A 24,385-nucleotide genomic window follows, 5' to 3' on the forward strand; every position below is an offset into this window, starting at 1 on the left:
TAACTATACAAATATGTAAGCATCCTTCATTCCATTGATACAAGCGAACATAATGATGTAAACATGGCCGTGTCGGGTTTGTTAAAAATGCAGAGTCTGCGCAGTATTTCCCGATATCTTGGGTAATATAAATATACGCTTTGTTAAAAAGACATTTTTCAGTAGGACAAATAACCAGTGACTGCACTCTTGCATTGTCACGATTTTTCACAGTACATTCACACTGGAAACGCAAATACCTTTGATAGTTATGAGTGCTTTTTCACATTTTCTGAGGAATTTGCTCCGCCATCAAGTTTGAGTCAGTTTGTGTTTACCATGGCGTTGTTTAAACAAGACACGATTTCTATGCAAGAACACGTTACTATTTTATTTTTAGAGATGACACAAAACTTATACAAACATTAAGTGGTTATATGAATGGTATCTCCTTAAAATTTAAATATAAAGAAGCAGAACCAGGTATGAAAATGAAGTAAAGATAAAGCGTTGAAATGATAGATATATTTAAAAAATCAAGAATATAGTACTGCAAAATGTAGAAGGGATTCAAGTATATTGTTCAGTCAATAGGTTTGCTTTTTGTTTTGGCGACAGATGGAGGAATAAGAAATATACATGAGTATCCTTTTCCCTTTGAGCCTTTCCCTGTACTGATAGTTTGCTTCAAGGGAAATCCAAAATTTATCTTTATAGTTTCAATCAGAATATTGATTAAATATATGCTTACACATTTTACACCTTTTGCTGAAGGTTAAACTTGTGTGTTATATCAGTTTGAGTTTATTTTTGTTTTTTATGGTGAAATGAAATTTTACATGTACCAGGATGGGGCCTACTAGTAAATCTTGGATAAACCTGTACATTTAGGTTACAACAAGTGAACCAAAAGCTGCTGAACCCTTGTTCACAGTGTTGTAGACAAAGAGCATGCATACTTCTCACAAGACAGTTCTCTTCTGAAGCTAACAGTGAGGTCAAGACTGTAGCAGATTCTGTCAACATTACCAACAGATGTGTTGAGGTAAGATAAAAGTGTGAGTTTCTGCTCTCATGGTGATTACTGAATTTGAAGTTTCAGTGATCAGTAATATAAAAACAATTGTTATAAGGACCACAGTGTAGGATTTTCCCTCAAAAATTCATACTAAATAAATATTTATATAACTAACCAACATTTGATCAGACTTTCCTGATACTTAACATATACTGTAACAATCTGGGCAAATTAAAAAGTCCTTAACTCACGCTTAAGCATAGTTCTTCAAATTCAGTCATTTTCTTGTGCTCATTTCTTGCTCTGACTTTGGGTTCTGCTTGAATTTAAACTTTCTCAAGATGGGTGTTAATGAGATCGTTTTCGCATCACTGATTCATGGCATTTATCTGTTGAAATGTGATTAACAAGTATTATTACTTGTCCTCAGATAAGTTCAGCAAGAAGTGGTTTGTGTACTTATGTTTAAAATCCTACACATTTTCACTTGAAATTAAACCTTGTTATTTTTCTTCAGAGATTGAAAAAAATCACAGCAGATGAGAAGGGGTTATTTCTACGGATATCTGTTGAAGGTGGAGGCTGCTCAGGATTTCAATACAAGTTTGAATTAGACAAAAATATGACAGAGGAGGACGTGTAAGTTGTACTTTTGTTTTTAATTTGCACCAAAATGTAGGCTGATCTAATTCTTGTTGTGGCAGCCTACATTGTTAAAGTAAGCAGCAGACACAGTAGGTGTGTATATTAATTCTGACAAAGGTATATTTATGAAGAATAATTCTTTAATAATAGATAAAGAATTATCATTTAGATTGATATTCCATACATTTTCAAACTCAAGTTATATGCATACGTATTTCAAAAACATAATATAATATTTAAATCTTGGAATGAATTTTCACTTCATTTCGTTCATTTACGTTCATTTTTCCAGCATCATTGAAAAGGATGGTGTGAAGATTATTACAGATACTGACTCAGTGGAATTTCTGAAAAACTCAACCATAGATTTTACAGAAGAACTAATACGCAGTTCATTTCAAGTTGTAAATAACCCTAATGCTGAACAAGGCTGTTCATGTGGTGCTTCATTTTCTCTAAAACTATGAACTTCATGAAGTTTGCATTGATGCAAAGTATGATGCACAAACAAATGAAAGAATCAACTTGTTTTGTTTTGAATGTTATATTATTCCTATAAACGGATTCTTACTTAGTATGTCCTACACTGAAAAATCTCAGTGAAGAGCAGAGCTGCACAAAAGGTTATATTCTGTACATACAATGTAAGAGATGTGTTGTTTAGGAATTTAAAAATTGATCTTGAACATTTTACTGTTAATTAGCCATTTACCAATTGAAGTCACGTAATTTGGTTAATTGAATTGAATGCAAAATTGAATTATGCTTATATACATGTTTAATAACTGCACATATATAATACTTGAGTTACTTGTTTTAATCAAGAGCAAGTTAATCATAATAAAATGAGTGGCACATTTGGATTGTGTAAACATTTGAAAATTGATTTACTTACAGATTTACTTATTTATTCAACAGTATTGCCAAATGAAATAAATTCTCCAAGACAATTTAAAAGCCCCTCCATGAATTTTTCTTGTTTTTTGTACACGTGGGGAAACTGGCAAACTTTGAAGATATTCTGATATAAATATTTTTGTGGCAAATTTTGGAAATATAAGATGGGGATCATTTTGTTCAGCATGTGGACATGCATTTTTAATGAACTGACCACAGTAAGGAATTATAAATAACATTAAAATTTGTTTGGAATCTTTGAAAGTTTTGTTCACCAAAGACAAGAAAAGGTAGCTTCAATTCACTTTATTAATAGGCAAACCAAAGCACAAATGACACAGATGAATGTAAGGATACTTCTCAATATTTACAAACAACTTGAACCTGTTGATAAGTAGATATTCTATGTGAAATGGCAGTAATGACACTATCTTTGAGAAGTAACCATGTGTATGAAAAACATAAAATGCTCTAATAATATTAATAATAATTTCCATGCACTTTTACAGTGATAAAATACTTAAACCTTCCTTTAATTATTGTGGACATGATGCAGTCAGCAATGCAAATCAAATGATTGCCATTTTACACAGACCATCATTAGCAAAATAATAAACAGTCTAAAGGACAAAATAATACCCTGACAAATTCAAGACATTTTAAAGTATTTTCAAAAGCAAACTCGTTGACAAAAACTGAATGAGATGTTCAATGAACTTATTATCACACTGTGTCTAATTGACCACTTTAATTAAGAATTCAAGTCTATAAATCGAGTCATAAAAATCTAAATGCAAGAAATGGCATTACACAAATACAGGAGCTGGCACACTATTGCAATGTTCCTTCTCAGTCACTAATTTATAAAGCGATAAAAGTTGAACATTTTTGTCTTGGTGACAAAAAAATATAATAGAAAACTAACAAGTTGTCATTTATATATTCATTTTGAAAAAAATTATATTTCTGAAATCTGGTGAAAATGTTCTATTGGAAATGTTTGTTAAGTATCAAAGCAAGGAGTCCAACTGTTCTTGATACTTCTACACAACAAGAGATTTTTTCCCAATCTTATAAAATTTAAATTATTGATCAAGTGCATTCTTTTCCATTGCTGAGTAGCTCTATTATGCCCTTTACTAGCAGCATTATGGCAATGTTCACGACAGCAGTGCAAGGATCATGCTGAAAAGAAATGGGTATGGTTGAAATAATAATGAAACACATAATGCAAACATGTTTAAAATGTCTAAAATGATGTTTTAAAAGTTTATTCTAAGATCTAATCAATTAAAACATTTCTTTATCCTAATCACGGAAATCATTTTATATCAAGTTCAAAATCAAGTCACTCACCAATACAAGTAGATGAAAAAGAATATCAGATGAACTGCAAGTTTGATCATGGCTTCTTTCATATGTGATCTGAGCTGATGTCTGTTATGAATTTCAGCTGGATCAAAAATCCCAACATTGCCAGCAGGTTTTTTCAAATACCTAAAATATGAATTTCACATAATTATCATTCAGATATTTAACAAGAAAGAGAATTCACATGAAAATTGTTCCAGAAAAATATATATATGGCTAAATTAAGTAAGAGACAAAAGGAATTGAAAATATGCCAGAAAACGGAGTAACTGCACTGTACAAAACTCAGGTACATAAGGGATTTCTCTGAGATTGTATGTTACGTACCAACATCTTACACTTCACACAGTTCTTTGACTGTACCAGACAAAAGTGTTAAGATAAAGATGATCTTATGAAAACTTACTTATATATCTGCCATCCTGCCAAAGGAGTGTTTAACAAGAATACTCCCCAATTAAACGTGATTAAGAAAAAAAATGTTAGGATTGTATGAGCAGCTAACTCGGGGAAAACCCACTGAAACATAAAATTCAAATCATTACTGTATAATCTCCATTTTCCCAAATATACAACAACTCATACAAAATACAAGATAAATAGAAACTGAGAAATAACTGTTTGGTCAATGTATGCAAAGCACCAGATTTACTGGTATATATAAATATAGAGCACTATGGAGCTTATTATGTTATATTTATATAATTTATAATCATAAACTGGAAATGTAGCCTACCATATTTAGCCTGTTACAGCATGTTGTTGCATTGAGGTAATCACATTCTAAATCAGACAGAGTGATGACCTTGAAATGCATGTTAAGGAAACATACAAATATAATTTGACTAATTCAATACCTTCAACATTTCCATATCAAATGTGTACATCTCATTCAGATGCTTATATTTTGGGACAAAACCTTTGTAGCATGGTGTATAAGGTGAATGTAAACAGACAAAATCACCACATCATGAAGATATTATTCATTACAATGAAAGACATTTATTGATTTCAAACCATACTTATATGTAAATTATATACTTAATAATTTCATAAATGTTTTTAAGGCTGATACATAAATTTCAGTGGTGATGCACTATGTTACAGATTTACGAGATTATAACATAATAGAAGTACCAAACTAAAGTGACATTTGCAGGTTTTTATTGGCATATGATTCCGTTTCACAGTCTATAATCTCTTAAATTCAAACAAGCCTACTTGATGGTCGCACTTGCAATTGCTTTTAAATTCAAGTGTCTGTTTCCAAATGTAATCACTGCATGACTATAATTGCCGATATGATAAGATAATGACACATTTTACGAAGCACGCTACCACCTGTAGAAGTACTGAAAAAATTTCACCTTCAAGGATACAAAATAAACTGTCAGAAAGAGCAAACATGCCCCGTCTAGCAACGCAAATATGAAGAGAAGGGAATCCACCGACATCGTTCAGAGTTTTGAAACTATTCACAGATGTCGCTTTTGGGACAAGCCCAAAGCGATAGTAATATTTTGGTGTAAATTTGTTAATATGTCATCCAATATCATACTAAATGAATTTTATTGGCATTTTATGATGAATAAGGCATTCAGAATACATACTCAATATATTGTACAAATGAATAACTGGCATTACATTACGTTCCCTCTTGACTTTCCCTGACCACCCGAAAACGAGACTAAGCGTCAAAATGGCCGATGATCTACGCACTAATCTCAACTTTGAAGATATCAATCATGGTCTGGCTCGTTTCCGAGATAATGTCATACTCAAATCAAGAGAAGAATCGAGAAAAATTATATCTACGTGCATTGAGAAAGTAATCTTGCCAGTATTGACCAAAATTGGAGAGATAGAGAAGCGCTTCCATTGCTCAGTGCCCTCATCTATGAACGCGAGTTATTTCGAAGGCTTAAAAGTGTCAGCCAAGAATGAATTCGAGCTCATGGTGAACTTGGATCATTTAACGGCCTTCAAATCCTTTGATGATCTGGGCAATCGAGAAAGCAAATATGCCTGTTATGGCTATTTGTTGTGCAAACACAGCTATCACAATTTGTCAGACGTGGTGGTCAGCCCACCCCCAAATTGCAAGCATGATAAAGATGATCAGGTCATCTCAGCGTTGAAAGTAAGGAAGCATTTTGCTGAACTGGCCAGCCAGGCTTGTTCTCATATCAAATGTGACGAGGGGCTTCAGGTTGAAGCACAATTTCGAGGTATGTGTTTTTATGTATAAATTTGCTTTTAACGTTACATAATAATGTTTATTATTTGTATTGTATTTTTATTGCACTTATTGTATTTACATAATTTAAATTTATTCAAAAGAAAATACTTACAAGGGTTGTTATTATTTCATAAATGTGAAAAAGCAAGAGGACTAAACACTCTATTTTGAAAATTACTTGGTACTCTCAAACATCACGTACCATCCTGATAATTTTAAATTAAATCTGCATGTGGGGTAATGTAAGATTTTAAAATACATAATTTAAGGTGAGGGATAAATGAGGATATCTACATGAAGGTGTTTATCTATTTCAGATCCTTACACTGTCTTGAAGATCACCATGGATGACAAAGCTTACTACTTTGAACTTGTACCTTCCCTACCTTTTGTGAATGCATGGCCCCCAAGTGCTGAGGACTTTGGAGTACGCACAAATGAATGGCTAACAACAGATGATGTCAGAGAAATAAAGCAGATGGGATATAGTGTGATCCCAATGATTTGCCCTGCAGACCCAAAGAATGAAGCTCTTTGGAGAATATCTTTCTCCAAAGCTGAGAAGTATGTAATGAGATACGAAGATTTTGATGATCCACGCGGAAGGCGCAAGCAGTGTTCCAGTTTCCTCAAAACCATTCGTGAAGCTAACAAAGAAGCTATGAGACCACTGGTTTCTTACCATCTCAAGACCCTTGTCCTAAATGATTGCATGAAGTGGCCAAAGGATGAAAGCTGGACACATGAATTACTGTCTCAGAGGTTTGTTGGGCTGCTTTGGCACCTAGATGATGCACTGGAAAGAAGAAAACTACCTCATTTTTTCATCAAGAAATGCAACCTGTTGGCACCCTATGATATGGTCGATCTACAAGAACTGGCCACAAAAGTGAAAGATATTTTCAATGATATTGTGGTGAATCCCCTTACAAGTTCACAGTTGAACATTAAACAGGGACATTAAAATGCTGTTTTAATTCTACTACATTTGAATTGTGTGATGGCAGTGTAATCTATTTAGAAATATGATAGGAATATAACATTGGTCTTCCTGCATATATGCATAATATTTGATATATTTTTATTTTTTGTGCAGTTTAGACTTCATCTTTTACTTTGAGTTTAGAAGAGTGCATACTTATATTTCACTAAGATTATTCAATCTCATTATCCTTATCCTGAGTATTTGCAAGAAATATCTAAATCAGGGAAATGTTCAGATAAGAGTATTTGTAAAATGTGAGGAAATGCTGATCTGTACATGGAATATTCAATATATACTTGACTCACCTGTACAAGCCTTACATTCCTTGCACTTTATTTGTGACAGTTGTATTGAAAATTTACATATCAGTCATTTATTCTAGTAAAAGAAACAGGGACCAACTCTATATTACCAATCATGTGTTTAGAGATTTAGACTCATGCAGTGTTTCACTGTTTGTTTATCAATATGCACCATTTTAAAGATTGCAGTGATAGCTTGACATTAAAAAAATTCTTGAATGTTATTACATTAAAAATAGACTGCAACTGACAATCCAAGTTCCAAATTGGGGATTTTGGAAGGAAACCAGGTGCCAAAGCCTTGAACAGCAGACAAAACTTGATACAGCCATAAACATCGATTTTTAAGAATGTATTCCTGTAGTATATCTAGTTGTTTTTTTTTAAATCATAATCACCAAATTTATATAAATGTGTAAATAGTACTTTGGCTGACGTTACATTTACCTCTGCAATAAAAAAAATTCAGGTCCTAAGTAGCAGCTTATTTTGACATATTTTAAGCTCTATTTTTACATTTTGTATAATTTAAATTTAACTTTTAAAAGAATATCCACTATAAGAAGTATTTTGGCTGTGACTTGGATCTAATATATACTTTCTAATATTATCTTTTTTTATGACAGAAGTAAAAGAACAAATCTTTACTATGGTATACAGATTTGTTAGTACTTTTTGTAGAAATGGGTGTCTTTTTTATCACCCAATTTGCCATTTAGTTGAATGACATGAATGTCATGATCTCTATATGCAATATTTTTAAAAATCAATAATTTTACAATGTATGCCATAATTGCAAGGATAAATATTTCCTTACTAGTTAGTGTTGTATTTTTATGCCATCGTAATCTTGTAGCAAATGCCATGATTTTTAGGACTGATGTTCCCCCCCAATTTATTATAAATGTATTTGGCACTGTAACATCTTTATGTAGCAAATTAAAGATGAAATAAACAATACCTGGATAATTAACATAAGATATCTTGACAGTATTGACTATTACTGGTTATTAAATGTTATTCCAACAAGAACAATAGCTTTTGTGCTCTGTCTCACAGCTCTTACAAGATATGAAGATATTTGAACTGGTACAAATTATAAATCCTGTTTTTAATTGAAAACAACTTTTTTTAATGAAAACAATTTTTAGATATAATTTTTACTTTGAAAGTTTGACCAATACAGTATATTTCATTGAATAATGATTGCACTCACTGCATAGAAGTGACACAAATTGCAATTTGGAGAGCTGTAGAATCCACGGGTCCCCCTTCAAATAATCCTGTTGATATGGGCCAAGTGATTTGACACATAAAGAGTGCCTGCACCTCACAGGAAAATAATTCAAGAACAAGTTGTTTACACATTACATGTTTATTGTTTTAGTTCAGTATGAAACAAGCACCAGTAAAGTGCCATTTTGGTATTAAATATATAAACTGACCATAGCAGAAATGAAGTTCTGTAAACTAGGTATCACTACCATTCATAATTGCTTCAGTTAAAACAATAAAGTACTCATAATAATGACAAAGCTTTGTGGCCAACTTCTCAGCAGCAATTTATCTATTATCTTCTCACTCAAAGTCCTCCAAGGTAAAATCTTTACACTACATTAACAGTTTGATTTTGGTCACTAATTGCCAATCTTTTACATGCTACAGTAGAAGAAAACTAGTTTTTAAATAATGTACATTTCTAAATAGTTGAGGTTAGCTTCTTCTTGTAACATTAACTCAAAATGCATCGAGTTAGGAGTACAGCAGTTTTGCATAATGCCATGCTGTGAAATAATTGTACATTTTTTTCTCTCTTGGAAAAGCCTATGCTTTTCCCTTTGGGTGTATGACCAATACAATGGTCATTAATAACTATAAGATTAATTACTGAAATGTTTCCCTCCCAAAACATGTGGAACTTTTCTAAATGGTTTAAATAACCGACAATTTGATCTAAATTATCTTACTATTATAACCGAACAAGTCAATAAATAACATCTAGATATGAAATGTGGAGAAAAACAGCTGCTGTATGTTTTTAGCTGTCTAATGTTTTATAAACCTACGCGATGTTAAATGAAAGAACTGTAGTGTGGTACTTACTCATTCACGCTTCAAAAAGTTAATGCATTAAAGCTAGTTTGCATTGAAATAAAACATACTCATAAATAAATAGAGACCTTACATCTAAATATTCACCCCTGGCTAGCTCCTTTTGACTTTATTACTTACAACATAATTTTAATTGAATTTTATCAAAGGCGTAATTAGTTGTATAATTATAAATTTGAAAGTATTAAGTTTTTTTCACTTCGCCTAAAATCCAAACTGGGTTGTGAATCGTTATTTAGGGTACTGTTTACGCTTTTGCTAAAAACAACAACCACCTGGTATAGTGTTGTTGATTCCATTTCCAAATACATGTTATCTCTGTCATCTACTAACTTACACTGGTTTAATAGAGATATGCATGTTTTTATTAGATCATGATCTGAAACCTGATTGCATAATAACAATTTAGTTCTACCTCTCCACAAGGCTATAGTGCCAATAAGTCTCTCAAAACAAGCACAAATTATAATCTTAAATATACATGTACACCACGTACCATCATCGATTCTATACACATTAATTAATTAATTATAGTCTTTATGTATTGTTTATTAAATGTCAGGTGCCTAGATTATGTTCCAGTTCATCATACAAACACTTTTGCCAAAGCATCGGCTCCTGCACTGGCAATGTATGGTTTTGATGGATGAAAGGCGACGTCGAAGATGGATTCGTCAAATTTCTTCCTATGGGAGGTAATCTCTTGGACGCATGTTTTGCTGTCCAGATTCCAGAGTCGTATTGAACAATCATGACCTAAAAAGCAAAATTTTCCAAAGTTTTAACTGGGCATTTTATTCCTGATGGTTGATGTAATGAAAGATGGTTGATGTAGTGAAAGACATGACAAACAAGTACAAAATTCACAAAATAGTTGAACTTATTTCATTACAGCAAAATAACAACCAACCACATCATATTCAGATAACAATACTTACTTCCTGATAATAAATATAAACCATTTGGATCTACTGCTAGACTGGTTACAGCGTCTAAGTGAGCTACCATAGAATGCAACATTTTCCCTGAAAATGCAAAGGAGGTTGTCCATGTAAATGCATACACATTTCTAAGACCAATATATTTATATTAGTATTGAATTAGTGATTTTGATAAAAAATCTGAACTGTGTTATGATAACAGCATAATTCTCATACACTTTCTTCATTTAACTAATATAATTGGTCATACGAGGTCCAATGGATTATTGTACAACAATCTTATAACTACAATAAATAAAATCATCACTCACTGACCTGTGTTATTATCATAAAACCTAATGTGCCTATCTTCATGAGCTGTAATTGTGACTGGGAGGGTGGGATGGCTGATAAGTCTATTTATGCGCCCATTGGGGGAATCTGGAAATAAAATATCAAAATAATTTACATACTCCATGAATTTCTTAACATGATGACTTATTAAAGATATAAATAAGTCATCTTTATGCATATCACTTTTTAGATCCTAAAAATAACTGGATTTGAAATAGCTTTATACTATTCTGTTAAGCAAAAACTAATCCACTAAAACTAGTAGGAGTGATATTAGGCATACTGTCAAACAATCAATGTTTAGCTTAGTCGCATTTAAAGACAAAAGTTACCTTTAAGACAATATCTATCAAATACTCGAGTGATGAACTAATACTAAAGTGTTAAATGCAAAGAAAGAGAAGAAAATACCATTCCTGAATAAAGACACAGCAACCCTCACCTTTACCTTCTGCAGTTTCCAACTTGATAACTTGTTTGGCAGTTTCCATGTCAAAAATGAATGTGTTGTTGGAGGAATAAGAGGCAACCATCTGGTTAGGCTCACAACGAACAAAATCCATAGATGTTGGCACACCCTCTGCAGAGCAGAAAAGACATTTCGTTCATCTTGTGAGTTAAAAGATCTGAATCTGTCACATACATTCTTGCCATTTTGACAGTTATTTTTGAAAGGTATCCCTTCCTTAATGCCCAATACAATTCTGCCAAAGACACTGAATTGATTGCATCTCAATATCTTAAAATGAGCCTGTTTTAAAATCAATAAATTAAATTTCAATTTAGTGACTTAGCTCAGACTCAACATACTGATGGTAACATACCATTTTCCACAGTGAATGTGCTAAGTAGTGGATTACTTGTCCCTGGATTCCATAACCTGACTGTGCCATCAGCCGAGCAGGACAGGAGCTGCATTCTAGAGCTGTGAACTGAGAGACCCCAAACAGCATCTGTGTGGGCAACCAGGGTATCAGCCAACACACTGGGGTCTGGAAGACATAGAGACATTATATAGCTGGGTAAAGGTTTATACACACAACCGCACAGGCAATGTGTCAGGTTACACACTTGCAGTATGAACAGAAGGAAAGGTGTGAAATGGGAGGTGGTACACAAAGGTAGAGCTACAAGTCAAGCTAATTTGCAGAATTTTATCTTTTTGTTCTACCTTTCTCGCTCCATAAAATGGCTTTATCTTTTCAATTACACAGCCTTAACTCTACTGAAGTAAAGATTCATGAAGAAGAAAAGCTATTATAAGAGAGCTGACATGAGGGTAAAAATAGTGAAGATTATCCCATATCAACTAATACAAAATACAGCCTGTCAAGAACAGAAGAAATTCTCACCACATTTTGCTAAAATACTGTTCACAACTAATTTCACACTTAGCAACAAAGCGACTTGTACATCACACTCACCAAATGAATCATACGGATCAATATTAGAACTGGGAATATTCCAACACCTAATGGTGGAGTCAATGCCTCCACTGAAGCACTGCTCTCCTGTGGCACTCATTGCCAAGCACAATACGGGGCCCACATGTGCTCTGAATGTGTAGATTGGCTCCACATCCAAGGACGCAGCTCTATCAGAATAAACACAAGATGATGATGATGATGATGATGATGATGAGAGAAAATGAAGATATATCTCATTCATGGTTTTTAAACTTGACCAGTAAGTTTGCCTCACTATACATTAACATAAACTCAAATATTTTCAATCATACATCTAAAAAGATACTCAACAATACCACACTTACTTCTTGGCTGGCACAGTTTTCTGAAGGTTCCACAGTTTCAGTGTGTGGTCTTCAGACCCAGTTATAAGCACAGGTTCCACAGGATGGAACACAAGCGCCCGGACTCCATCAAAATGACTGGAAAAGAAACAAAATGTGTCATCCAAACTATCAATGTTTAAATTTAACAAAAACTTCAAACCCATGAAATCTAACTTCACAGAGACCCATGGCACCTATGGTGATGTAATGTGGTGTTTTGATAAATGGTTCTTGTCTGACAAATCACATTTATTATACAACATACATAATTACATACGATACTAATAACTGTCTATGTTTACTATATCAGAGGCTTAGATGCATACAGCAACATCTTACTGAGAAATGACACCAGAAACAATGACTCTCACTTCAACTCGTATGAAAAACCATTTACCTTCTAAGTGTATATTTGGCATTCCAAGTTTTCCTAAATGCTTCATTTGTTGCAGATATCTACAATATAAAACATAAACATTGATAAAAACCTAATGTTTACTACATCCAGATTAGATGATGTTTTTAGAAAATAAATCATTATTATAATATAGCATAGTAAATATAAGCCATTTCTTTACTCACGTCATAGCATAAAGGATCAGCTTCATTGGACACAGTTAATCCGGCTAATTCTCCTAAACCTAGGGCAGCTTCTAAAGCATCGTCATCACCAGGGATACCTAAACATTCAAGAAAAACCCAATAAGCATCTAAAGTAGAAAGTTTTCAAATTTTGTACAAAGAATTTCAAGTTCAGCTTTTATTGCAAAAGTGAAATTTACAGAAGTCTGCTTTTGTTAACAAAATTCCAAATAATGCCATTATAATACTCAAATTCAAATAAAAAAATAAATAAAATTTAAAGCAAATTAGGATTTTGTACATACAACACACATTTAAGTTTCACATGTAGATAGATAACCATACTGGGATTGTGCCAGCTCCAGTCCAGGTCACAGGCCTTCTATAATATATGATTTCTCACCCAGCTTTTGCATCAATCTAAATCACACACCAACTTTATCAATACATAAAAAAAAATTACTAAAAAACTATATATAGTCAAAGTTTTTTTCTTACCTGAATCATCAATTTCTGGTGCGTTTCCCCTGGGTGGACTGGCACTCCCAGACTGGAGTGCTGGCATCTCTTCATCATTCCCTAGGTTGGCTAGCATGGCCTGAAGAGTTGACCTCTTGGGCCCTATAGCAATAAGCATATCAATATAAATACATCTGGCACAACTTTTTTTATTTAAAAAGATACCTTAACTAATGTAATGCTTAGGTTAAGTACACTGTTGAAGTAAGCTTTTATCACAAATAACTTCAACAATCTTTAATAAAACAACCTTGTTCACTGTCAGTAAAAGTCAGTTTTAAATTCCCGTTTGTGAAAATTAAGATTTTTTATGTAACTGTGGCATCAAGAAATCAACAACAAGATTCAATCTTATTTTTTGCTTACTTTGAATTCCCTTCTTCCCCTTCCTCTCTTTCTTGTACTGTTCTTTAAGCTTAGAAATAAGTTGCTGGTCAACACCCCATTCTTCATTAGGAGAGAGATCTTTCTTCTCTGAAAAAGAATAAATAAATAAATAAATAAATAAATAAATAAATAAATAAATAAAATAATGTGATTAAAGGTGTCTGAGCATTTCAGCATTCTTTCCATATAACAAGAATTGATAATATACATAACAGCTATGCCAGACCAGCCACTTGACATCACAAAGAAACAATCTTGTCACGTGTTGTCACAAGACAAGTCCAAAGCATCATATTTGCTTTGTAACAATAGACAAAATTTAATCATTATCACAGAGTATAGTCAAATACATGTCGAGACATTGTAAAAGAACATATGCTGTGTTAGCTGACAATTTGGTAAAAATCAGTAAATAAATTGTAGTCAATAACAATTGAATAGCAATATAAAATGATTAAAAATACTATCTCAACACATGCCCTATACTGAGAAATATCAAAATTTGAAATTATGGTAGCTGACAAGTTACTGTTTAAGTTCTTACCTTCCTCAACATAGCACCTAAATGCAGGCCCACTACATGGTATGCAAAAACTTGAAAGTTAAGCATAAGAGTACACTTGTCTGAATAAAGACTTGAGATTTTGTGGTTTTTTGTTCTTTGTTTATTGACAGAGTGGTTTTATGTGGCATCGTAGTGACAGCATACTAATTAGGCCTGCCCCTTATTTACACTTCTAGTGCAAACACACTCCCACACATGATTTTGTTTTATTTAGTTTTATCTTATCACAAACTGGCCAGTGACTGCAATAGTATTTCACCATATCACCTAACTTTCCAGCACAAATGACACTGTTACTGCAGATAGTAATGGTGATCAATATCAGACACCCTTCTCACATCAACTCAACTAGTCACTAATTAACCAAGAGGACAATGCATGCCAGCCAAGCTAAAACTATCTTGAAGCAGCTACTTAATTCAGACTGATCACTTCTACTGATTCAGTTGAATGTGATTATCTTGTTTTTCATTCCTATATCCAGGCCATTGACACTACAACCATGTGACTTTCACTTAATTGAAGACTTATCTCTACAGCTTTCATTTATTCTATTGCAGCAAGGTTTTCTTTAAATTTTTCTTTTCTGATTTATAAATTAATTTTTTTTTGTAATCTTCATTCTGAGCACAGTTGCCCTAAAGCTCTCTCTCTCTCTCTCTCTCTCTCTCTCTCTCTCTCTCTCTCCATTCTCTTAAACTAAGAAGCAAACCTGTACAAACTATTCCTTTTTTCTTTAAATCTTGCATGTCCTTACCCCACTCAGTGCCATCTCCCTGACTCCTTGCTTCGCCAGCCCCTTCCCCACTCTCTGATACCAAGAAATCAAACTCTGCTAAAGCTTCCTCTGTATCTGGATCAGATAGGACATCCTCCATTCCTGCCATGCTCTCATTTCCCAGGGCCTGAAACATTGAAGAAAAGATTGATCTTTTTAAAAATGGCCTAAAAGAAAAAGTAACATCTTCACGTATCGACAAACAGTATATCAATGTAAGCAAAATAATCTAGAATAGTCAAATTTTAATGGAAACAAAGCACAAACCAAGTAATGAAAAATGGAAAGTAAGTGCCATACACTTACTTTTGGTTTTGCCCTTCTTTTCTCAGCTCTTTCCTCGGCCTCTTCATCAACAGGAACCCCATCTTCATTCTCATCACTGTAAATTATAAAAATAAAATCTTAAAAGCTGTAACATGGGTCAAACATATAACTTGAGATGAAGATATCAGATTGTTCCTTCACAAGAATCCATTCCCTATAGTTTATTGTGACCTTCCAATCAAACTGCTCTACTGAACAAGAAATAAACCAAAGATCTTATCAGTGCAGAATGCTATCAATTTTCAATGACAAAGATTACTCCTGACAAAATGTATGAAAATGTAAAAATATCACACTGAAAACTATACCCATTTAACAAATAATATTTAAAAATAACACACAACTTAATATAATGACATGCAGATATTTAACATCTAATCAATAACAAAAAAGAAAATAAACAGCAATATCAACAAATGAGTACAAAAAAAACTTAGCAACTATTAACACACTTTCATATTCAATTATCAAATATTGTAAAGTCAGCATCACCCATAGCTGGAGAGCTTGAATGAAAACATTTAAGGTTGTTACCAAACTATAGATAGGATACCTCCTTTGCCATGCATCTTCTCTGTACAGTAAGATTTCAAACAAAGTGTATAGCATAAGATCTATGTACATGTCCAAGGTTAATAAAAAAGAAATATATATCATATGTACACTGCAAAGTGATCACCCCAAGCAAATCAAAAACACTGGTACCTGTCATAAAAATCATCACTGAGAGATTGAAGAAAAACAAAATATTGCTTTTCCTTTAGGAAATATCAATGACATGATTTGGACACACATTTAGTTGAACATGCATTCAATGTATCGAGGCTAGCAAGCAGATGGTATGTGACTAGTTTGTTTAACTTGTAGGAGTTTTGGTCTTATAGGAAAAGTATTCCCAGTACTTATAAGAGTGAGGACGAATTTGCCAAATTCTCAAGTTTCTTTTGCCTTCTGAACTCCAGCTCATGTCATCAAAATATTGAAACAATTTTAAAACATTCTGTTGCTGCCTCTAAATGGACATTGGTTATAGGTACGATTCACCTTTAGTCCATTTCTAATGGCAACACATGGGATACTCTCATGCAAATGTTTCATGACACTCAAAATGAGTTCTAAATCATTTTTTGTCAATTTTTTTAAGATACATTTTTACTAATAATCAGTTTCGCTATGAAAACTCACCTATCATCCTCATCATCCACCACATTTTCTGCAGCCAGGAAATCAAATGTGGCCAGCACAGATGCTTCACTATCTATCAGAGGACCTTCTGCTATTGAGGTGGGAATCTTCTTGCCTTGTATTCTTCAATGTCAAAAATAAAGGAATAGCATACATAAAGGGTTGAGGAAACAGACCTTTGACACTTTAAACCAAAACTGGTTTTGATATCAACATTGATATCCTATTCTAATCAAGCTGTGTTCTTTCTGTAATTTGATGCTGTGTTACGGGCTGATTACACCCCAAAAATTGCAATGAAAAACACTGACCACAATTTCCTATGAAATTATCTATCATCAATAAATGTGCCATTTTCTGTGAAGCACTTTCAAATCATTCACCTTCTAGCTTGTCCATATTCATTAAGTCTTGTTTGACCTTTTCCATCTCCATTCACCATGTGTTGGCCTGCTTCAGATTCATTTTCTGACAATGGCTGAAGTCCTAACAGTGACCGCACTCGAGATGACCTCACATCTATTATTGTATCCGTGTACCCTATTTCTTGAAGATATCTGAGGAAAAAATATCATGTAATAATTTTTCTGAGCCAGCATCACATCTACCTATTTATAAATATACTACTTCTATGGAGTCATTTCACCTATGCCACCCATAAATTAACCTAATTTACAGAAGAAATTATTTATTTTTTCTATGCCCTGAAGCAGATTAAAAAAAAAACCTGTTCAACACTATCTGTCATGTTATAACATGAAGTTCATCTAATTATTTTAAAAACCCATGTGATTCTCAGGTCCCTTTCTGTCATCATTACTACAATTGTTCTCGCAAGTATGATCATCACAAGATCTTTCCATATCATCAGATGACTTCTTTCCAGTGAAAACAAAGCCAAGAAAATGCCAATGCTTATGCATTGAGAATCCCTGCTAAGAAAGTAAACACTTTCAAAGTCACCAGTTCCTGCATGCTGAATAATTCAGCAAGTATGGTTATGTATGGCTCGTAAGTTGTAATATGGGATTATTTAAAGAATAATTAAAGGAAATCTTTGAACTTACTGTCTAAGTAATTGCCGTCCTTGCCTCCAGGAGGCATTGCTGTTGGAACTTGTAACTGGCTCAGGATCTAAAATTTCTTCTACAAAAGTAAAATAGATAAAAAAACATCATCTATTACGTTGTTTGTGGTTTCATGGATTTCTATTGGATTTTGGTTTCACGGATTTTCTATTCTATATCTATTTAGTGATAGTTATTACTTATTTCAGAACAAAATATTTATGAAACAGCTACATTTTGTTCTTGTCAAAAAAACAACAGAATGTTGGTAGACTGGTGAACGACTCTCACTCTGGGTAGAAACTGGCTCGTTAATTTTTATATAAAACTGAAATAAAGCGGGCAAAATTCAACATTATCACTACTGGATTACATAAAATTAAGAATGAAAATAAATACAGATAGAACTTCCAATTAGTAGATCTGACTAAACTATACCTTCTGTTTTCTTGTCAAAGTCTGGTGGTTTTATGTCTGCCTGATTCAGTTCTGTTCCATATTTTAATTTGTGATATTTAGCCCTGAAATACAAAACAAGACATATATTCACATTTTTCTTGTACTTTGAGATAATATTTCCTTTTAAGACAATAAGCAAAGCTCACCATTTGAATTTTAAGCAGCTGGATTTAAAACTTTTCAAACACAATTTGCTGCAACCTACCTTTCTTGTTTTAAAGCAAACTCCAGCATTTTTATTCTGCGTACTAAATCCTGTTTCAGATTTTCTTGTCCTTTTCTCTCTCCCTGAAGGAATGCTATGCGAGCCTGAAAAGAAACACAAGGAACAAACTTAATGTGCTATCTTATAAAAACAAAACCACTATCAGCTGTCCAAGTTGAAGCACATGATCCTAAACCTTTATCTTAATCCTTACACTACCCATTAAATATACATGTAGCCAAAACAAAAAACAATAAAATTAAGATTGGGGATAAAAAAATGTTGATCATCAATTGGCCCTGGACCTGGAACAAGCATAGCCCATATTTCCAGAGTGGAGTCCAGCTGACAAATACAAAGACTTGACATTCAACTTCTATCGCTAGTAATAGGCACCGTTTCCTATGTATCTGATAACATTTGTTTACATTTATTTGATCTTCTGTACTACTATTCTACAAAGTATCAACTTTTTCTTCATCACCTCTTGGCACTAAAATTCTTTCAGGATGGAGAAAAAATAAGGAGGGTTTGTTATGTAAAACGAAAACAATTTATTTCTCACAATTAAAACAAAAAAAAAATGTAAATCAATATACTGCAGTTAAATAGCTATCATTCCTTATATGTTACATTTACATATATTCATCACTTTTTGTTTTTTTAAACTCACATTTTTTTCTTCTCCAAACAGTGAAAGAAAAAACTGTAGGCAAATATATTAAGATTTTATCATTTCCCTGCATTCTTTTGTGACTGAATGAGATCAGAATAGATGCAGAGGTTAAATGTGGAATACCAGGGCAAACAATCCTTTGTATACAAAACAGTGGTGTTGATATCAGATAGCTTACTGAATGCCTTTTCACTGCAATACAACAACATTCCAGTGACATAAGAAACCAAACAAAACCTAGTTCAGCTGATATTTGCAGTGAGTTGACTCTGACCGAAAAAAATTGCAACAATGTTACTTCTCCAAACAACCATCGCCTACGTATATTATACCAAAAGAAATCATATGTGTAAACTCGGTATTAAATCATTAAATTTTTTCACACATACCTCTTCAGCATTACTGTGTCCTCATTAATTAATATGCAAAACCTAAGACAGAATTTACTGAGGAATACGACATCCAATTAAACAGAGTACATCTATTTTTTTTTTACAAATCAGTGATTTTATAAGTTACATAATAGATTTACTACATATCAGTACCAATATTCACACAATATCTATTACCCTCATTGATAGAATAAAATCATTATGAGAATGGTGCAGTTTATCACTTTATCATAAAGACTGATTTTGAAACTGGAATAGATTGATGAATTTTGCTGATTACTGGTTAAAACAAATCCCTACTGCTCTCAAATATAACTGCATGTCTAAATGATAAATAATTGTTAAAAATAATCTACTATTTAATTACACAAAATTTTCATAAAAAAATATAATTTCTTAACAAATTGCCAAGCTGACTTATTTTACACTGACGTTTCTTATATATATATGATATTTGAGCTTTCTGGTGTCACTGTGTTTTGCAAATATTAATTAAGTGATCTCATCTGCAAATGTTGCATATTGTAACAGTAGGGGAACATGGCTTTTTTCACATTTGTACATGATTTTTATGACTATTACAATATATTAAAATTGCATCAAGTACTTAATACCTTCATGAGGGCAAAATGTATGATTAATTTCCTACACATTTCTTTTAAATTTTTCAAAATGAATATCAATTTCTTGTCTTGATAACAGGATGTCCAAACAAATAAAGAGAATTTGACATTTAGGAAAATGTTAAATTTCATAATTATGAAAAATATTCACATCATTGTTATATACAGTTCTCAACTTCACATTTGTTCTATAATCTCATCCACCAATGCATCCGATGGTCATCATTTAAGATTGTCATGTTTAATTTCATTATCTGTGTTTGAATTTTATTAAGGTAATGCCTCTTACATTGTGCTTAGCATGCTTTTAGGCAATACATAAAATTGAAGTGGGTTGGGTTTCGTAAATAAGCATTTATACAAAAGTAGAAAACTGTGAAACAACTGATGCCTGGTTAGACCACTGAGAGGATAAAATAACTATGTAAGTATCGTCATGTCTTTTAAAGCAGTGCATTCTGTTCGAAAACCCGATTGATTACTCATTGACATATTCTTTATTGAGAAAAGCAAAAGGACGCCATCTTTGAATTCAATATGGCGGACACATTTCAAACTCGCGATTAATTCCTGAAAGCTATCGTACATCTTTAAACCATCGATCTGCATGTGCCATTGTTCGCACCAAAGACGCCATTGTCTTTTTAAAATTCATTCACAAACGTAACTTCTGATCATTAACTGCTTACCTGCAATTCTGCTCTTTCAACTTCCCATTGCGATCTTTCCATCTCAAACCGAGCCCATTCTGTTTGGAGAAAATGAAGAATCCCTGGCATTGAATACTGCTGACGTTGTCCATATTCCTCTTGGTTAGGTTTTCCGTTGAAATTATTCCCTCCGACATTTGGGCCATACTGGCCACCGTGGTTTGATTGAGGTCCCTCTTCCATCATCTTGCAAGCATCGCCATTACTTATTCAGTGGAGAGAGGGCGCTGTGGTAAATGACGTCAACAAAACAATCCAGTTCCAGCAGAAATCTATTTCTACAGTTAAAACAATAATTAATATACTGTAGCGTTTAACTTGACGTATAGAATAGCTATTATTATTAGAACTATCATGGTTTCTAGACGGAATACAAAACTACATGCCATTGGGAAAACTTGCATTTCCACTTTTGCAGATTTTTTTTATTAACGGCTCATGTTGATCTTCTTTTGCAGCAAGAGACCACAAATTTAGATAAATTGCAGACTGGAAATTTGGAACACAGAAACATGTTAAATTTTATTTTGTTAGTGAACAAACAAGGACAAGTTAGACTTAGTCAATATTTTAAGCACCAGGACGAAAATGAAAGGAGGGATATTGAACCTGAGATTGTAAAGAAATGCCTAAATAGACAAGAAAACCAGGTACTCACGAAAAACATATTTTGCAAAAAAGCACCACAAGTGTCACACATTGATGTATGAAAATTTGACATGTAGCTTGTGAAGTTGTGCCATTACATTCTGTAACATACAGTCAGTGTACATACATATATATTGTGTCATTGTCACACTGTCACTGTAGCAATAAAATGCATTCATTACCACGACAATTTTAGATCTCCTGAGATGTAATACCAGTATGTGTGCTAACACATGAAAGATAAAATTTCACATAAGTTCCAAACTGGAAATGACGATCAGCTAGGGTGTCAGGACCAATGCGGGGGCTCACAATTTTTTTTACTGACTCCTCACCTCCTAAAGTCGCACACTGCTGAAAAGCTTATCTTCCTGTTGTAATATCACTGTGAATATCACATATTTACTGCATATAACATGAAGTCAAATGTACGTATTTTAAGTCCAGATTTGCTCTCACTTTGATTTCAGTGTTCATTCCTGGATTATAAGCAGTATAGAATTATTTATAGGAAATATGCTTCTCTGTATTTCATTGTGGCTGCAGATGAAGAAGACGTAAGTTACAATGTATCTGTTAATATTTTGTGCCTTGTTTTACATACAAATTTAGAGTTTTGTATAAACAAATACATAATATGAAGAATTTGAAGAACCTAGTACAATCCAGTACAATAAGAAATATCCACTATTGGAAAGTATTGTTTCTTTGAATGTTTTATTGTAAATACACACAACTTTGTTTGTTTGCTTTACTGATATATAGTTCTTTGATTTTGCATGGTAATGTGAATATCTTTCTCATTGTAGATATTTAAGTATAAAACAAAGACTTTGCATACTTGAATTTATGTAAATAATAAGTGGTATAAATAGTTCTATAGACAGCCAACACTATTAACATGAAACGTTAAAAGCTGGATAAATTATTATTATTATTATTATTAATCTGTGACCCTACTGAAGTCAAGTTATTTGATTTTCATTTTTAGAATGAGATGGCAGTATATGAGTTCATCCACCATTTTGTAGAAACTTTAACATCTTATTTTGATAAAGTGGTAAGTATATTTTTCTTCATTTTAAGCTGAAGACATAAGACCTGCACCTGCACAAGTTTGTAAAATATGCAAATTATACATTTATTATAAACTTAACATTATTTCTATACGTAATATGGTATGTATTTATTTGAAAGAAAATGAAACTAAATAATAAAGTTGATAAGCCAGCTTGATATTAAAAATTAAAAACAATAATAGGTTGCTTCATTTTGATTTCAGACGGAGATAGATGTATCCTTTACAGAAATTGGTAACCTTAGAAACAAGCCATATTTAAGAAAAAAATATATTTAGTCCAGAATTGTTAAGTTAGAAGGTTGATAAATTAAAATATTCTTTTAACTATATAACTTACTCAACGTATTAGAAGTATTACTCAAGTTTCATTGTATATCAAATACATATTTCTGCAAGGAAAGGTATTGCTATTGTTAAGAAAATTGTAAAGGTATAAAAAGGTAAGATGTTTACAAATAGGGTCAATTGCTTTCTTTTGTTCTGTCTGTAAATGCTGTCTTTCAAATTTAATTTGAACATATAATGTGAAATGAAATTTCTTAACTCAATAACAGATCATGTTTAACATGGACAAAGTTCATATGATATTGATGGAGATGGTACTTAATGGAGAGATAGTTGAAACCAATAAAAACAGAATTCTGGCTCCATTACGGACAATGGACCATGCTTCCAAAAGATAGCTGAAAATGCTGGACATTGATTGTTTTGCTTTTGGATGCTACTTGTGTGTCAAATTCAGGATTCTGGGGCTCCTGAATTACAGGTGTCAGATGAAGAGGTTTCTGAAAAATTTGAAAACAGAGGAGAATGGTTTTCTTTGAATTTACCTAACTCAAAGATGCCATTTGTTATTTGAATTGGCGGTGTGAGCAGTAATGTTAAACAGTTAAAGTGCCTTTTTGTAAGTCTTTGTGTACTAGAAATTGCAATTTTTTTTCCAAAATTTCACTTTTAAAAATAGCATTCTAGCTCTTGCAGCTTTAGCATTCTCTCTTTAGCTAAAAAGGTTTGAACCAGAGGATGCATCTCTTCTGTTTTGCAGATCTATATTACATATTTCAATCTGTCTGTCCGTTAGAAGGAATTGACCCGCTAGAATTAAACATTTCCAGCTGACTGTGCTGGCTGCTGTATTCCCCAGTGTGTTAGTTCCCTACAACTGGTGTAAAAGTCCACAGTGGTCCAGAGACCATGCAGTTCATACCTCTCCACTTGAATTAAACTGCAACAATACACCAGTCTAGTCAGGCATTGGGTAGGACGTGAGATGATTTTTAACATGAGAATTGTAAGTGCCAGAGATATGTTTAAGTCAGTTTTAACATAAATAAACATTCACACTGTCAAAAATACCCTCTTTAATAATAATAAAAGAAGTGAAGAAAGTTGCAATGTGTCTGGAATTGGTTTGTTAATGTTCTTATGCCGTGTTGATTATTGTTATTTCAGAATATAATGTATAGTAAAATTGCAGACTGAGAACTGGATATTTTGATGCAGTGTGAGATGCTGTCATTCAATGTCCAAGTGTTGGAACATACAAAAAGATGAGAAACCAATTAAC

At 32.9% G+C, this 24,385-nt stretch overlaps 5 protein-coding genes across 7 annotated transcripts; 3 read left to right on the forward strand and 2 right to left on the reverse strand.

The window, feature by feature from the left end:
- Window positions 1–23: 23 nt before the first annotated feature.
- Window positions 24–2,604, forward strand: LOC106173310 (iron-sulfur cluster assembly 2 homolog, mitochondrial). The gene is made up of 4 exons (XM_013554399.3): window positions 24–122; window positions 871–1,024; window positions 1,515–1,636; window positions 1,935–2,604. The coding sequence occupies exons 1-4, from the start codon at window positions 64–66 to the stop codon at window positions 2,107–2,109; spliced, it is 510 nt and encodes a 169-aa protein (XP_013409853.2). The 5' UTR covers window positions 24–63; the 3' UTR covers window positions 2,110–2,604.
- Window positions 2,605–2,830: 226 nt separating this feature from the next.
- On the reverse strand, window positions 2,831–5,429 carry LOC106173311 (protein cornichon homolog 4). The gene is made up of 5 exons (XM_013554400.2): window positions 5,290–5,429; window positions 4,647–4,715; window positions 4,317–4,429; window positions 3,896–4,036; window positions 2,831–3,724 (listed from the first exon to the last, which is right to left on the reverse strand). Exons 1-5 carry the CDS (start codon window positions 5,362–5,364, stop codon window positions 3,700–3,702), a joined length of 423 nt encoding a protein of 140 aa, XP_013409854.1. The 5' UTR covers window positions 5,365–5,429; the 3' UTR covers window positions 2,831–3,699.
- A 130-nt stretch (window positions 5,430–5,559) lies between these two features.
- On the forward strand, window positions 5,560–7,791 carry LOC106173309 (cyclic GMP-AMP synthase-like receptor 1). The gene is made up of 2 exons (XM_013554397.2): window positions 5,560–6,138; window positions 6,467–7,791. Exons 1-2 carry the CDS (start codon window positions 5,610–5,612, stop codon window positions 7,111–7,113), a joined length of 1,176 nt encoding a protein of 391 aa, XP_013409851.2. The 5' UTR covers window positions 5,560–5,609; the 3' UTR covers window positions 7,114–7,791.
- A 1,001-nt stretch (window positions 7,792–8,792) lies between these two features.
- Window positions 8,793–21,328, reverse strand: LOC106173326 (striatin-3). 2 transcript variants are annotated; one of them, XM_013554432.3, is made up of 19 exons: window positions 21,069–21,328; window positions 18,689–18,792; window positions 18,463–18,545; window positions 18,025–18,103; window positions 17,341–17,514; window positions 16,958–17,080; window positions 15,752–15,827; window positions 15,425–15,572; window positions 14,082–14,189; window positions 13,695–13,817; window positions 13,197–13,294; window positions 13,012–13,070; window positions 12,594–12,710; window positions 12,247–12,416; window positions 11,647–11,814; window positions 11,271–11,402; window positions 10,805–10,909; window positions 10,487–10,573; window positions 8,793–10,304 (listed from the first exon to the last, which is right to left on the reverse strand). In XM_013554432.3, exons 1-19 carry the CDS (start codon window positions 21,273–21,275, stop codon window positions 10,135–10,137), a joined length of 2,331 nt encoding a protein of 776 aa, XP_013409886.1. In that variant the 5' UTR covers window positions 21,276–21,328; the 3' UTR covers window positions 8,793–10,134. The 2 variants fall into 2 exon arrangements, with proteins under 2 accessions (XP_013409886.1, XP_013409885.1); XM_013554431.3 differs by having other exon boundaries at window positions 11,265–11,402.
- A 171-nt stretch (window positions 21,329–21,499) lies between these two features.
- Window positions 21,500–24,213, forward strand: LOC106173305 (AP-4 complex subunit sigma-1). Of its 2 annotated transcripts, none has more exons than XM_087005474.1 (5): window positions 21,500–21,739; window positions 22,208–22,294; window positions 22,729–22,797; window positions 23,020–23,050; window positions 23,373–24,213. In XM_087005474.1, the coding sequence occupies exons 1-5, from the start codon at window positions 21,602–21,604 to the stop codon at window positions 23,381–23,383; spliced, it is 336 nt and encodes a 111-aa protein (XP_086861600.1). In that variant the 5' UTR covers window positions 21,500–21,601; the 3' UTR covers window positions 23,384–24,213. The 2 variants fall into 2 exon arrangements, with proteins under 2 accessions (XP_086861600.1, XP_013409845.2); XM_013554391.2 differs by having other exon boundaries at window positions 21,504–21,739; window positions 23,020–23,031.
- The last annotated feature ends 172 nt before the right edge of the window (window positions 24,214–24,385 follow it).

The sequence above is a fragment of the Lingula anatina genome, chromosome 2, assembly GCF_051362555.1.
Source record: "Lingula anatina isolate TDL-2025a chromosome 2, LinAna3.0, whole genome shotgun sequence".
NCBI lineage: Eukaryota > Metazoa > Brachiopoda > Lingulata > Lingulida > Lingulidae > Lingula > Lingula anatina.

Bases quoted from the DNA above. Each gene is read 5' to 3' on its own strand.
- LOC106173310 (XM_013554399.3), top strand. From the start codon at position 64: ATGGCCGTGTCGGGTTTGTTAAAAATGCAGAGTCTGCGCAGTATTTCC. The intron at 123-870 runs GTAATATAAATA...CTGTACATTTAG, and splicing joins AGTATTTCCCGATATCTTGG to GTTACAACAAGTGAACCAAA. The intron at 1,637-1,934 runs GTAAGTTGTACT...TCATTTTTCCAG, and splicing joins AATATGACAGAGGAGGACGT to CATCATTGAAAAGGATGGTG.
- LOC106173311 (XM_013554400.2), bottom strand. From the start codon at position 5,364: ATGTCGGTGGATTCCCTTCTCTTCATATTTGCGTTGCTAGACGGGGCA. The intron at 4,716-5,289 runs GTATCCTTGAAG...ATGCATTTCAAG, and splicing joins TCTTTCTGACAGTTTATTTT to GTCATCACTCTGTCTGATTT. The intron at 4,430-4,646 runs GTAGGCTACATT...TTTATGTTTCAG, and splicing joins GCTGTAACAGGCTAAATATG to TGGGTTTTCCCCGAGTTAGC.
- LOC106173309 (XM_013554397.2), top strand. From the start codon at position 5,610: ATGGCCGATGATCTACGCACTAATCTCAACTTTGAAGATATCAATCAT. The intron at 6,139-6,466 runs GTATGTGTTTTT...TATCTATTTCAG, and splicing joins GGTTGAAGCACAATTTCGAG to ATCCTTACACTGTCTTGAAG.
- LOC106173326 (XM_013554431.3), bottom strand. From the start codon at position 21,275: ATGATGGAAGAGGGACCTCAATCAAACCACGGTGGCCAGTATGGCCCA. The intron at 17,081-17,340 runs GTGAATGATTTG...TTGACATTGAAG, and splicing joins GAATATGGACAAGCTAGAAG to AATACAAGGCAAGAAGATTC. The intron at 11,403-11,646 runs GTATGTTACCAT...TCTGCTCTGCAG, and splicing joins CACATTCACTGTGGAAAATG to AGGGTGTGCCAACATCTATG.
- LOC106173305 (XM_013554391.2), top strand. From the start codon at position 21,602: ATGTTAAATTTTATTTTGTTAGTGAACAAACAAGGACAAGTTAGACTT. The intron at 21,740-22,207 runs GTACTCACGAAA...CTTTGATTTCAG, and splicing joins TAAATAGACAAGAAAACCAG to TGTTCATTCCTGGATTATAA. The intron at 22,295-22,728 runs GTAAGTTACAAT...TTTCATTTTTAG, and splicing joins TGGCTGCAGATGAAGAAGAC to AATGAGATGGCAGTATATGA.